We start from the raw sequence: 14,164 nt of genomic DNA on the forward strand, positions 1-14,164 counted from the left end.
TTACTGTCTGCTTCAGTCACAGGAACCCATGGGAATTTCCATTAAAAGCAGCTAATTGGACAAAAGAGGCTTTGACGGCTGCTTTCACAAGTTCTGCGCTAACACCAGCTGAAGAGCTGTAAGAGGAGGGATGATATCGGGGGATGAGGGAAGACAGGGAGAGTGGAAGGAAAAGAGAGATAGAGAAGATGTAGAACAAGAAAAACGCATGCTATGCAGGAGAATTAAGCTCATGCATAAATTAACAGCTGGGGAGTGTGCTGTCTTGTGACAGCTCTCAAAGCTGTTTGTAGGCACAATCTGTTCTGTGAGACAGTGGGTCCCAACCTTTTCAGTCTGATGTATAACCCACCCACAGACCCTTACTGGGGAACCCTGCACCTTTCATCCGCACCATCAGTGATGTTCCAAATGTGTTGAATTGAGTTTAAACCAGAAGCTATTAAACATACACGCTTACAATATGTTTTCATACAACTGAGCTGTCGGTGTTTTAGTCAGGTTTTCATTTGAGCTACTACACCTGCAGGAGCTGGACGTTTCAGTCTTTTATTTACTACTTTACGCTAACTTTGTCAACAATTGCGTTACCCATTACTTTTAGTCAACTGTGTCAGCAATTTAGCGTTATCTGTTACTTTTAGTACTCTTTCAGCCATTTATCCAGTACTTTTAGCATAATATTTTGAAACATTTATCTGCTACACTTGTTGTTATTTCATCTGTCTATCCATTATGTTTAGCTAAATATTTTATCCTAGCTAGCATTAACTTTTAGCGACAAGCTAATTACTTTTGATTAAAGATTTTGAGCTTGAGATGTTGTGATCTCAATTGGAGTTGCATAAAATAAATGGTTTAATAATAATAATGATAAATAACTTTGAACTAAATATTTTCATCCATTTATCCACTACTTTCAGCTAATGTTAACTATTTCAACCATTTATCCCTAAGCTTTAGCTTACTAACTTTATTGCTTTTAGCTAAGTATGTCAACAATTTAGCATTATCCATTACTTTTAGCTAACTATTTTGACCATTTATCAATCACTTTTAGCTAATTAAATGCTCATTCATGGGCATTAGGGAACAGTTTCAGGTATTTTTTCATGCTACAGGGGTGTTCAGGGGTTACATCTGATGCAGTATGTGTATAATATGCATACTGTATACACCCTGCAGAAACTGCAGAAGTACCCTCTGAAGTATATGGATGGGAATCTGTAATCACTGCTCTAAGGAAAGGCCTCAGTGTCTTGCTGTCAAATGCACTCACACCTGCAGATTACTTCACTGGTATCAGCAGGAAGTAGGCTTTACCAGCAGGGACTTCATTGTCACGGTTAAGAAGAAGTTCTCATGCAGCACAGTGTCCAAATGTCTCATCTAATTACAGATACTCATTAGAGAGAGAACCAGTGGTGCTTTAAATGTCCTGACACAGCAGCTGCAACAGACAATCCAGCTTCAGATGTCCAAAAGCCATGTTTCTGAGAACAATTTAGATTAAAAAACCCCAGGCCTTTTAGTGGCTCTTCAGAGGCCCAGGGTGCCGCTTGATTTAACAGGGTTATGGGATCTTGGGTTAGTCTGGAAAAGATGAAAGTTAAACCAGAAAATCCTCTCACATCCCTCATATAAAGCCACTCCTTATCCAGACTAATGTTCCTAAAAATGACATTTTGATGAGAAAACTAACAACTAAGGTCAAACTGAGGTAATATCAGTACTGGTAGAGAAGAAATTATCACCAAATTATTCAATATTCAGCGTGAATTAAAACATCCTTCAAATCTGTGTGGGTTAATCCCAACACCCACTGCGACCCAAGGGTGCTGCTAAATTATTGAGGGATCAGCTTGATAAGCACACTTTATAAATTGTATTTCACTTATTAAGAAGCTTTTATCCAGAGAGAGAAGATCTATTTGTTGAAGAATAAAATGGGTTTTGGGGGGTGATATTGATCCCATCTTACAACCACACTGTAACAATAATGTGGTATCATAGTGCTCTATTATTTAAGGCATAAATGTATAATATCCCTCAATGACTGCTGATGCAGCTCTTCCTATGCACTAAAACGCCTTACCTTCTGCAGTACTGACGCCTAACCACTTTAACATGATCTCACCGAGGTTCATCTCCCCTTGCAGACTGGCTCATTATTATGATGGTGACTTATCTCAACACATGAACAGTTTCAAAACATACATGACATGGCAGCCACTCAATTTGGTGACAGGTTTTATCCACTGGGGATTTTTCTTTTTTAAGCAATGCTGCCCTCCTGTGTCTTTACTGTTCTCCTATGACATAACACACTTGAGTCCATACGATCTGAACTTACTGTCCTCTAATCTCTCGGCAAACTGAAAAGAATAATTCCATCACACCAGATGTAATAGAGATATTCTTTATTGTAAACTTTTGTAAAGGCAGGGATGAGTGAATACGTCAAACTGAGCCTTGTGGCAAACAGTTGCAGTTGCATGGAAATTAACATCTGGGGCCACATTATTGCATCTTCTGTGAACAGGGGAACTAACCAGGAAACACAACAAAGGTCAAATGATTATCAAACTTCACTTTGACGCAAGACTCAACTATCCTCTGTTCAGCGCTCCCGTCAACAAACTTAACTACATCGCTGGATTACTGTGGTGCTGGAGAGCAATGCAGACAAGTTGCTGTGGTAATTCTTTTGTACAGTAAGTCTTAAAACACTGGAATGTGGTCGGAAATCCTGAAGCATGCGAACACAAAATGTACAGAATGGCTGTAAAGTCGAGATTTTCAATATCTTAGCACACAAACACACGCTCACACAAGCTGACAAAGTGACCAATAGGGGGAGAAATGAGACAGCAGCAGACCCGTCCACACGTCCACTGATCAAACACTGACCTGCTCTGATGTACAAAGGTGAGAAAAAAAGTGTGCGTCCAAGCGTTTGGCCTTGAAAGGCAAACCGATATCTGTCAGTGTGAATAATCAATGTTAATGTTTGAGTGAGTTCATGACCAGGCTGTTAAACTTATACCTTTGCATTCAGTGTTTTGAGTGTGAATCAGACACGGCCCTTTTGGAGAAAGACAAACAAACGGACAGTCTAGTATATTATATACACTATTTACATCTTGTTCAGTCTAATAAAAGCATCAGAGCTACTGCATAGCTCACATATCACAATCCTTATTACAGCTGACACCAGGTTGTTCATTTCAATCAGCAAGCAACCAAAAAATAGCTATATATATAACTCACCACGGCTCGTCAGCAGCTCACCCTCACTTTCAATATAAATAAAGATATATTACTTTGAAAATACTTGCAAACAAACAGATTCAGCAAGTTATCAACTTTGGTACAAAATTAAATAGTTTTTCCTCTTTTTTTCCTAAGAACAGTAATTTACAGTGGAATGAAAATGTTTGCTAAGGTCAGCTTTTCACTTTTTTTCCCTCCCACACAAAAACAAAATACATTTTTTCAACTGGGACCCATGAAATCACAAAACCATGATGGATTTTCAACATGTTTTTTGTTTACAAAATGCAAAGGTGAAAGCCTAAAGTTGTGTCTGGTCAAAATGGCTCCATATGTACCATGGGTGGAGAGAGGGACGGACTCGGCTCGCCCGAGGATCACCGGGGTTTGAGCAGCACTCTGTACATGGCGAAGCCCAGCACTGCGAACACTGTGGCCCCCACGCTCGCTCTCAGCCAGAAGGTGGAGCTCTTCAGGTCTGCTTGGCTCACATGTCTGTTAAACAGAGAGAAGCGGGTCCACAGGAGATAAATACTGAGACAGAGTGAAGGGAAGGACAGTAAAGGGATACAGGCAAACTATTCCTCTTCAGCTAACATGATGAGGTGAGCCTCAGCTGTGAGACGTGTCGCAAAGAAGGATGACGTGAAAATAAGCAATGAGAAACGTACAGAAAAACTGGATGAACTGATGCCAGAACAGCCATGAAGCCTCGAAACATGCAGACGCTGAAGCAAAAGCCAGTCAAACAGATGAGGGACATGCAGGATTATAGTTATGACACGAGACAACAAGACCAGAAATCAGCTGTGACATCTCGGTTAGATGAGACGACTGAGGCAGAGGAGGAAGGAAGCTGACATTGACAAAATAACAATTTCAGTCCTAGCATATGAAGATATGAGATATGAGAATGGTTTCTGAGGGGAAAGGGACGAACCCAAGATGAAACAAGGAGAATGAAGAAACATGGCAGGAAGTTATAATGTAAAAAAGGAGTGACTTCTAGCTAAGCAAAAACATAGAAATATGTAAGTATTGACAATATAAAATGAAAAAAAGAACAATTTTGCACAAAATGAGAGGAAATTAATGGGACAAGCTTCAGGTAACAAATCTGAGAGGTAACCAGAGGTAAAGAGAGGGTTGTAAAAACATTGAAAAAGGACCTTCTGAGCACAACGGCGTAGAGTTTGGCCCTGACCGTCTGCAGCAGCTCAGAGTTGAGGAAGTTCTGACACAAGCAGAAGGTGCACCGGTTACAAGTGCACATGCAGCGCAGCCGGGCGTGGCTGAGGAGAGATACGGGGGAAGACAAACACCAGCCCACAGTTTACATATCAGAACATACGAGAGAAGGAAACAGCAGATAGTTCAAAGATGCCACCACCATGAAACCAATCATTTGCAGCTCATCACCTTGGAGCTAGAATCCACAAAGGACAATGAAAACAGACAATAAACCCGACTCAAAAGAGATGCCTCAATTATCTCTTTGGAAGGCAGAATTAAGTACATTTATCTCTAAAGGGTTATTTTATTGTGAAGAGACAGTATTCAGAATGAACTGAAAGCAGTCATAGGCTCATTCAATCAAACTCATTACTGTTGTGATCTCATAAACATCAGACTGTTGCATCAGTATATCACAGCAACTGTAAGCAGTAAATCAACAGGGAATAAAACATTTCAACAAAAAGAAACTTCAAACTTCATAACATCATTTGTGAAGTATTTAAACTCTGTTCTGAATCTTAAGAACAGGTGCTGCAAGGCTGTGGATTCAATAAGGGCTGGTCTGCTGAGTGTAATTATATAACTGTGTTGACTGCACTCTGCAAGGACTGTGAGCCTCTGGGAGAGATCAACATTACTGCTCAGCAGGGAATCCCATTTACCCATAATGCAAAGCACTGTGGCATCCCTAGTGCAACATGTCCAGAGGGCAGTGAAGTGCATTAAAGTGGAGTGAAGTGCATCATGTCTGATAGCGACACTTGCAGAGAGGAGGGACATACCCGCAGGGAGCGGGTTTATCCTGGGGTAAAGTTACAGATGTTACACACAGTATCCAACCTGTTTCACATGGATTCCTTTCTGCAGTGGGATCATCACAGTGTACAGGAAGTACAGACTAGATTAGAAGACAACCCTGTCTATTGAACAGCAGCAGACAAGCACTCAGTGTCTGAGTTACTTCATCACCTCAGGCCAAAAGAAAACAAGAATTAGTTCAGATGATCCATAGCTGAGGAGCCACAAGACTATTTGGCCCACGCAATTCTCCACAGACCCAGAGTTTGACTGTGTTTAAAATATCTCCCAGCACCAACGATCACATGGGCAGTTATAAAACACAGACCTTGTGTCATGTTTTGAAGGAAAAGAGACAATATCTTCATACAATTTACAATATGGCATTTCCTGTTGCACCTAACTGGGAACAAAAAATTGGAAATCTTCATCTGGTGGGTGACCATTTGTACTAACGCTCGTGGTCCCTGGAGCAGGGTGGCTGAGTCAGTGCAAAGACCTGATTTCACTACACTTTGTTCTGTGTATGAAGGGATCCAGATCCAGTTTCTCTGTACTTACGGGTACATGGCCATGGTGGTAAGTTTGGTGTAGATGTCTCTGCTGGGTGCTGCTGCAGTGTTACAGGTGAAGGACTGGGGAGGTGGCATCTTGTGCCTCCTACAGAACTCCAGAGGAGTGCAGCCGTACATCTGTTTGATCTCTGGCAGGTCCGACTTCGCTGCTATCATCATACATGGAGTCTTGCTGTCCATGAAGTATTGCTGAGACAAGAAAGAGAGAGAGAGGAATAAATGTGGTTTAGATGTTTTCCGAATGCTTAAGTGGGTAAACATTCATTTTTGATTAAGACTCAGTTTTTACCTTGAAGACTTTGGCGCAGTATTCAAAGGAGTAAGGGTTGCTGACGTCATAGACCAGGCAGACAATGTCACAGGCCAGATCGGCATCAGACAGGTAGTCGAAGTCAGGGAACACTTCATGAAGCTGAGAGGAGAGGAGCTTTGTTGAAAAAGATGAACACAGTCGGCCATAGATGCAGAAAAGCCCCTCTAACATCAAACGCACTGAGATAAGCTGAGAGTTAGTCCCATACAAATGTTCTCTGTACTGCTGAGATGAGCTCTGGTGGCCTGAGTTACTACAAATATCACTTTCTGGCGCTGATGGGATGGTGGAAAAATGTACAAGGAGCGTTTGTCTGCGCTTTTTTCTCTCCACTTCTGAGGGCATTATCTGTATGCAACCGCAGCTGAGTGTGCATCCTGCTTGAACAAAAAGACTTGTTATCATACACACACAGCATATGGATTACTGTGAATTTTATAATACGCTGTCAGAAAAAAAAGACTTAAATAAAGAGTCTTGTGCAGAGGATGTTCTGTGGCTGCTGCACGACTCACAGTGGCAAGAAAGACTGAACCGCGTTGGAGCATCACCACAGCATCGTGGACGCCAACAAAGACGGGAGCACCGGAGCGTGAAACTTTCTGAGACGAATGACAAGTGCAGACAGCAAAGAGTGCGGCTGACGCATTGCAGGAAGTGCTAGAGTGAACTAACGCGATCACGCTACCCGTACTTCAGCACATGCAACGGCAACTGTGTTTGCAAGTAAGTAGTGCAGTGCTGATGCTTTTGTCAAGCAAGTAGAAATGCTTGCTTGACAAAAGCATTAGGTGAACATGCTAAGAAGCTTATGTAAACAGCTAGGTAAGCACAGCCGACCTCAGGCTGGGCCGGTTCACGGCCAACACCCTCACATACAATCCATAGTGTCACACATATACGTTTCAAATAACATGGAAAGAAAGGAAAATGTGAATTTCTCCATTGTTATTAGAATGACTGTTTTTAGCTCTGGGAAAGCTGCATTAGAGATGCAGTCATGATTGCAAAAATATTACAGTGATTGAGGTAATATTAGAGGATACTCACGAGAAGGTATTTCTCCTGGCCGTAAACATAGGTTGTGTTGATGGCATAGTAGGATCTGTGTTCCTCTCTTATCATTTTTTGGCGCTGAGAAGAGTAACGAGAACAAACATTGTGTAAAACCAGATCATGACACTAAAAATGTATGTTATTTAATATTGAAACTATTCCACATGTGCAAGAATGAGACATCAGAGCTGAAATATTTAACTTTTCACATATGTGATGTACTGTATTCTCTGCTTTTTGCAGCATCTGTAAGGTTGTGGCTCATTTCCTAACATTTGGGACACTGAAATATCTGCATGGGGCAAAGTATGCATCAAAATGTGTCATCGCTGCTGTTCATTTTCCCTTTACCATGAGGTTACTGCCCAGGAAGGCTTGGAGGAAACCGCTCTTGCCGCTGCCAATGTCTCCAAAGACATTACAGCGGAAGACGCTGCGCTGGGTCTGCTTCTTCTGCAGGTCAATCTTCTTATCTCTGGTCACTGCGGGGGGCAAACCACACACGGGCATCAAAGGATCAGTTTTAGACTGCTGCTGTACACAACACATGGCTGCAGTCAGTCAGCAACAACATTCAGACTGAGCTGTTGCGTCACTACTGTTATGACAGTGTGTGATTACTGAAGGCGTGACTGCAGAATGAAGTCAGCGACATAGAAAGCACATTCATTCAAGACGCTGAGCTCAGTGTGATACTGAATAATACTCAAGGCTTTGGACTGTATGAATATATATGAAAACTTCAATGTGTGTTTCTGACAAATCTGCAGCTTCTCTTGAATACAAATATGCTGATGGACAAACATGTGATGAAGCTGTTCACCTGTAATCCCTGCAGCTTGGGACTCCTGCTCAGCAATTATTGAGTAACCGAGGTAACCCAAATACTCCAGACATCGCTGGACATCCAGATACGTGGTTAGCCTGAACAAATGTAAGTTTGAAGGCAGAAAGACATTAATGAAATATTGAAAGCAACATGAATTAAATTGTGTGTTTTCTATCCACCAAGACAGAGAGTCAGAAACTGGTGTTTTCCTGAAAATAGTTAAATATTAGCTAATAAACTGTCATATGTTATAAATTAGTGTCATGGTGACAGGTGGGCGTTGTTTGGCAAAGTTTTCTTTAAAAACCTTCATTCCAGTGAACAGAATAAGCCAAACGCATCAGTGTGATATGAACTTTGCTGAAATAAAACTGAGTCTGAGGCAGCAAAACTGTGATTTCTATCAAGAAATACCTATTAAAAAGTAAATAAGATTAAGGATGTGACCAGCATTCAAAGCCAACTTTTGGTCCTCAACAGCTTTTCTGTGCTACTTCAGGAGTCTAGTTACATGTGCTTTGCATGTAGGTGTAATGTTGCTGGAACTAGATGAAACCGTAATGACACCAAACCACAACTTCATTTAAATGTTTCAGTCCATTTAAATGAAGTTGTGGTTTGGAGTCACAGATTCATAAAAAGTATTCAAGATTCATACTAAGCCCTCACAGTGGCAGAAGTTTATTTAGAAATTAGACATTTGTTGGCAACGTTGTTTAAGTCTACTGAGTTCAGTGTCCCCATGTCAGACACAGCATGTGTTTAATACAACCAGCAGGGAGCACCAGAATCAGACATGTTCAAATTCTACACACAGAGGCTCTCACTCAAACGCCACTCACGTCCACTGGGAGAGATATCCCTGGTAGGTGATCCAGCCTTGGTCATTAGTGCAAACTGTGTTATTGACATCTGGACCCCAGGGCATGTAGGGAAAAACATCAAACAGGTCCGCCAGCTCCTCTGGTGACAAGGCACAGTCACGGTCCTGACAGACACAAAGGTCAGTTAATGGTCAGGGTGGTGAACTATGCCAAAATGAGAAAAATGGTGGTCAAGGCAGGAAAAACCTCAGATGGGATTTAAATTCAGAATTAACACATATTTACAGAAATCAATGAAGTTGATGAGATCACACTTTAAATACATTGTCTGTTTTCAATTGAGTATATGTTTAAAAAAAAGAAAAAAGGATTAGCAAGTTATCACATTCTGTTTTATTTATGTTTAACACAGCTTCCCAACTGAATCAGGCTTGTCCTTGCTCAGTTGATTTCAAGAGCAGAATTCACTCAGTTGGCAGCCTGTCATTTCCACCTGAGAAAACAAACATGAGTGGCGCATACATTCGCAGTTGGACACTAATCACTACGACAGAAACCAGATCCTGGCACTAGCTGCCACTTTCACTCTTCGACTTTGATTCTAATCTTGCCGCTAATTCTCCGGTCAATCCTTCCTCGGTGACAAGACGTTAAATCACGCCTCAGCAGGTGGTCAGAGCTGGCTGTGGCAGTGTATTTTGGTGTTGTGCTGCACTGAGCAGCTTCTCGTTAAGTGCCTCTCCAGGGGAGAGGCGAAAGTAAATACAGGACCGGAGGGACGGGATTTCACCTTGTCATGTTTGTCAAAGACGCTCTGGAGGAAGAGGTAGGCATTGTGGTTGAGCTCTGTGGTGCAGTCTGGAGGAATTTTCAGCCTAGAGGATGAAATATTACAATATTAATGACACCGTCTGGGCACAATACAAAATAAACACTGCCACAAAGGTTCAGAGCTCCCTTACAAAAGTGGCTAAGCGGTCCTCAGAAGACATATTGGTACCAAAAGTGAAAGGCAGGTGTTGCTACACCTTCAAGGCTGACACTCACGGTGGGAAGAGGTAGTCCTGATTCAACTCCAGGTCGTCATCGTACCCAAACCTCCGCAGCACGGTCCACGTCGTTTCATGGCGGCCTCGCTGGATGAACAGGGTGTGGAGGAACAGGAAGCCTGGAGAGGAACATCAAGGAAATACACAGTCAGGAAGAATGTCACAGGAGATTCGTGTGAACATGCGGCGGAGGCCTGTCCATCCATTCCTACCTTTCAGAGAGAGTCCGTTGTTGCACACTCCGTCGCTCAAATTCTTCCTCACCACATTTTTTACGTCCTCCAGCGCCTGAGGCTCGAGTGGGGTGTTGAAGCACGTCCGCTGTGAGGCGTCGCACAAAAACATTGCTGCTGTCAAAGCGAGCATAAAAAAGGCCCCTGTGTCTATTGTGCTTTTGCTTAAAGCGTGTGTCAGCTGCGACAGCCATCAGTTTACCTGGAAGAAGTTGAGCTCATTATCGTTGAGAATCCCGTCATTGTCTAAGTCAGACACTTTGAAGATTCGAGTCAGGGCTTTGACACAAAGTGACTTCATCTGGGAATCAAAGAGGCAAATGAAAAGGTACTACAACAAAATTCAGTTCATATGACACATACAATTTCACACTGGATTGTGGGCTGAGACAGCAACTAAAGCATTCAAACAGCATTACATAACTCCTGCAAATGTAGATTCAGAGAGAGGCTTTGATGGAAAACAAGCTGCACTGGGTGACAAAGACAGTGTGCAGTCTTACAGCTTTCTGCTCTGGACAGTAGAGAGGACCTGTGGGGTGCAGAACTGCCTTTTGGGCATAGTAGAACAGCTCTGAGATGTTCTTCAGGTTCTTCGCTGAACACTATAAACAACAAGAAAAGGAAGTTTAGTTACACATACATGTATACTGCATGTATGTAAGGGCAGTGACACTGATGCTAACAGCGTCCTGGCACAGCACAGCACAGCACAGCACAGCACAGCACAGCACAGCACAGCACAGCACAGCACAGCACAGCACAGCACAGCACAGCACAGCACAGCACAGCACAGCCATCCCTGTTTACAGACCTGTCTGTGTGCGTTTGTGCGTGTACATGCCTGTATATACTGTCTGTGTGTGTGTGTGTGTGTGCGTGTATGTGTGAGCTAAGTCAGGCCCAGACAGGGTATTAACACACAGGATCTGTCTGAGCGATGTGCCTGGTCTAATTAACCAGTCTGAAGACACACAAGTGTGAGAGGACAACAGGTTAATGTACACAACCTGAGACAACGAGAGAGCACAAAGTGACACACTGTATGTTCAGTTTGCTCGACTGTGAGGATCATAAACATAAACATGGAAGAGCAAAGGCTGTAAAGAGCTCTACTCATCTATGTCACTGTAACTGACCAGATAGGAGGAGAAAATATAATGTACGCATAATTTGGGCCTTTTGATTTGAATGTTTTTACATCAGTTTAAGTGTTGAGTTGACAGTTGGCCGCTAAAAGGTTATTGCTGAACTGCTGCCATGTTTCTCCTCCTCTTTAATGAGTGGATGACAGAAGAGCTTATTGATTTCCATTTGTGTTTGTGTCCCTTTTGACCTCGTCCACTGTCTGTCTGCTGTCTGAATCAGTAGCATCACTACTGCACTGCTGGATTGTCGACGCATCGAAGAGGCAAACCGACAGAGTGGTCCCCCTCTCACCTCAACACAAGTCTCGATCTCGCTGTACTGGTTCATAATGGGCAGTATGGTCTCCATGCTGCTGTGCTCCACCAGGTCCGACTTGTTCCCCACCAGGATCAGAGGAACCCTGGACCCACAAAAACACACTCAATGAATAAAATGAAATTTAACAGATGTAACTCAACCACACCAGAGCTGCAACGATTAATCAATTATTTGTCAACTATTAATCTGCAACTGTTTGAGTCATTTTTTTCAGAAAAGAGTCAATATTCTCTGATTGCAGCCTCTTCAATGCAACAGTGAACTGACAGTGAGTCGTGGACAAAAGAAGACATTTGAGGACATCGTGAGCTCTGGGAAACACTAATTGTCGTTTTGTCATTCCAAAGAGTACGTTTCTTTTCATGTACTGTAGTATTTTCCCTCCCAGAAAAGCAGTGACTCATTTCACAGTGAAAAACACAACAGGGGGAGTGTGGCTGAATGAGAAACGCTGCTCTTCCACTGCTGCTTCCCTGCGTACAGAGAAGCATCGGTGAGACATTTTCCACCCTGTGACTACAGGTCATCCCTCCAAACACGAGCAGGAAAATCCGTGACCGGCCTCTCGCTACAGAAAATGGTCTTTTGCAGACTGGTCATGCTGTGAAATGTTCATGGACAAAATAGAGAAAGCTGAGCTGACAGAGTAAACTCTGGACTATTTTTGTGCAAGTTCACACCTGCTGTCCTTGTCCGTGTTCTCAATGATGAGAGGGATCCAGTGGCTGGTCACCTAAGGAACAAACAAAGGCAGAAAAATTAAAAACTGTAAAGGATGACAGGCTGACAGTCTCACACGTGCTGTAAAAACAAATTATGGAAATGCTCGGAGCAGAAGGAACTCACCTTTTCTATGGACTTCTTGTTGTTCACAGAGTAGACAATGCAAATCACATTTGCCTGTGAGGGAGACGGACACAGACCTCCATTAGGCTTTTACCTGGACTCAGCACTCCTCTCCAAGTTAACAGACACGCAAAACGCACGGACTGACCTTGGAGATCTCCTGAAACAACTGCTCGTCTGTCTGCTCGGCCTCTGTGAGAAGAAAGACGGGTGCACCACATTTAAAGTCATGAGAGTGCTCTCAGTCGCTGTAGAGCCAAACAAACAGGAACGGTGGACTTAATGTACCTGAATAGTCCACAATGTGTGTGGGGACCCTCTCTGGAGTGACATCTGCAGGTATGGTGATCTCCTCAGCTCGGTAGGGAACCTGGCATGAACAATGTTTATATAACTGCTTACAGGGCTTCAAGAACGTGTCAAATCAACGGCAGTAATCTCCACGAAGTGTTGATTAAGATGGAGGTGAGGAGGCACCTTCAAGGTGTTCAACATCTGATATCATAATCATTTCTACATACCACATCTGGGAACTCTTCGCTGACCAGGGACATGATGAGAGACGTCTTCCCCACTTTGGCTGTGGAGGGAGGAAGAGACAAGACGAAGATGAAAAATGAGATCTTATCATAGACTCCTCACAATTCATTACTGAGCCACAGCTGATGGATTCAATACAAACTTTATTCCTAATTGTTCTGTTAATAACCTGAAAACAACCTCATTTCCAATTCAGCTGAGCCTGCTGTGGAGAAGAAGCCACAGTGGAAAAATCAAATCCTCCATCTGTCTGCAGCTCACTTCCCTAAATTCCAGGAAATTCCAGGAATTCAACGATGAGAGAAAGAGAGAAAGAGCAGCATCCACCTCTTTGGCTTTGCTGTGGTTGGGTGCCTGTCTGTCTTTTCAATGCTCTGGTCAATTGTAATTGTGCAAAGCTGAAGCAAACACAGGACATTTTATTCATTTCACGTTAGTTTTTCAGACACCACCATCATGAGACTCTGGTGAGGCTGTCAGCATCACATGGCCACAAGCAGCATCAGTGCAAAGTGAACAGTAGCGGCTGACGCTGCAAGTTAAATGGCAGCTTTACTTACGCTCTCCCACTAATAATATCCTCACGTCCTTGCGCATTCTCTCCGGCGTCGACAAACTCGGTAAAGTGGTTCGTGTGAAACATTTATGCTCCTGTCTGGATGAAGGATACAGCCAGCCAGCTCTCTCCTCGGCCTGGCTCGCTTGCTAACGGCTACGTTCGCATTTCAGCTCCGGTTTCCGCTGATTCAGAGCAGACGACACACCGTTAGATATCTGTTCAATCGTTTGATACTAGCGAGCTGTTTCTGTCGCTATTTTCCACCTGTCAATTACAGTCCAACAGAGCAGCCGCTGCTGTGCTCACCTAGCTAATCTACACACAAACTTGATCGTCACAGCAGCGTTAGCGGGGGCTAGCAGCCGTGCCTTCCGCCCCGCCCCTCCGGTTCAGCTGACACTGGCCAGCAAAGATCGTATATTGTTTAAAAATAATAATAATAATGTGAATAGTCGGCTATGTGCACGCCCCGCATATGACAGCTTTTGCTGTCATTTTAAAGTAACAAATGTTATGACAAATATTCACTTAATCAACCGGTTTCTGAATATTTTTCAGACTAACGT

General features: G+C 43.1%; 1 protein-coding gene across 2 annotated transcripts; it reads right to left on the reverse strand.

The window, feature by feature from the left end:
- Window positions 1–2,404: 2,404 nt before the first annotated feature.
- rhot1b (ras homolog family member T1) lies at window positions 2,405–13,964 on the reverse strand. 2 transcript variants are annotated; one of them, XM_070977694.1, is made up of 20 exons: window positions 13,600–13,964; window positions 13,021–13,079; window positions 12,788–12,869; window positions 12,648–12,691; window positions 12,500–12,553; window positions 12,334–12,386; window positions 11,627–11,735; window positions 10,690–10,791; window positions 10,389–10,487; window positions 10,166–10,274; window positions 9,952–10,072; window positions 9,695–9,779; window positions 8,923–9,068; window positions 8,075–8,175; window positions 7,603–7,733; window positions 7,246–7,329; window positions 6,172–6,294; window positions 5,869–6,071; window positions 4,443–4,565; window positions 2,405–3,768 (listed from the first exon to the last, which is right to left on the reverse strand). In XM_070977694.1, exons 1-20 carry the CDS (start codon window positions 13,634–13,636, stop codon window positions 3,651–3,653), a joined length of 1,983 nt encoding a protein of 660 aa, XP_070833795.1. In that variant the 5' UTR covers window positions 13,637–13,964; the 3' UTR covers window positions 2,405–3,650. The 2 variants fall into 2 exon arrangements, with proteins under 2 accessions (XP_070833795.1, XP_070833803.1); XM_070977702.1 differs by lacking the exon at window positions 4,443–4,565 and having other exon boundaries at window positions 2,413–3,768; window positions 13,600–13,942.
- Between the last annotated feature and the right edge of the window lie 200 nt (window positions 13,965–14,164).

Source organism: Chaetodon trifascialis, chromosome 2, assembly GCF_039877785.1.
Source record: "Chaetodon trifascialis isolate fChaTrf1 chromosome 2, fChaTrf1.hap1, whole genome shotgun sequence".
Classification (NCBI taxonomy): domain Eukaryota; kingdom Metazoa; phylum Chordata; class Actinopteri; order Chaetodontiformes; family Chaetodontidae; genus Chaetodon; species Chaetodon trifascialis.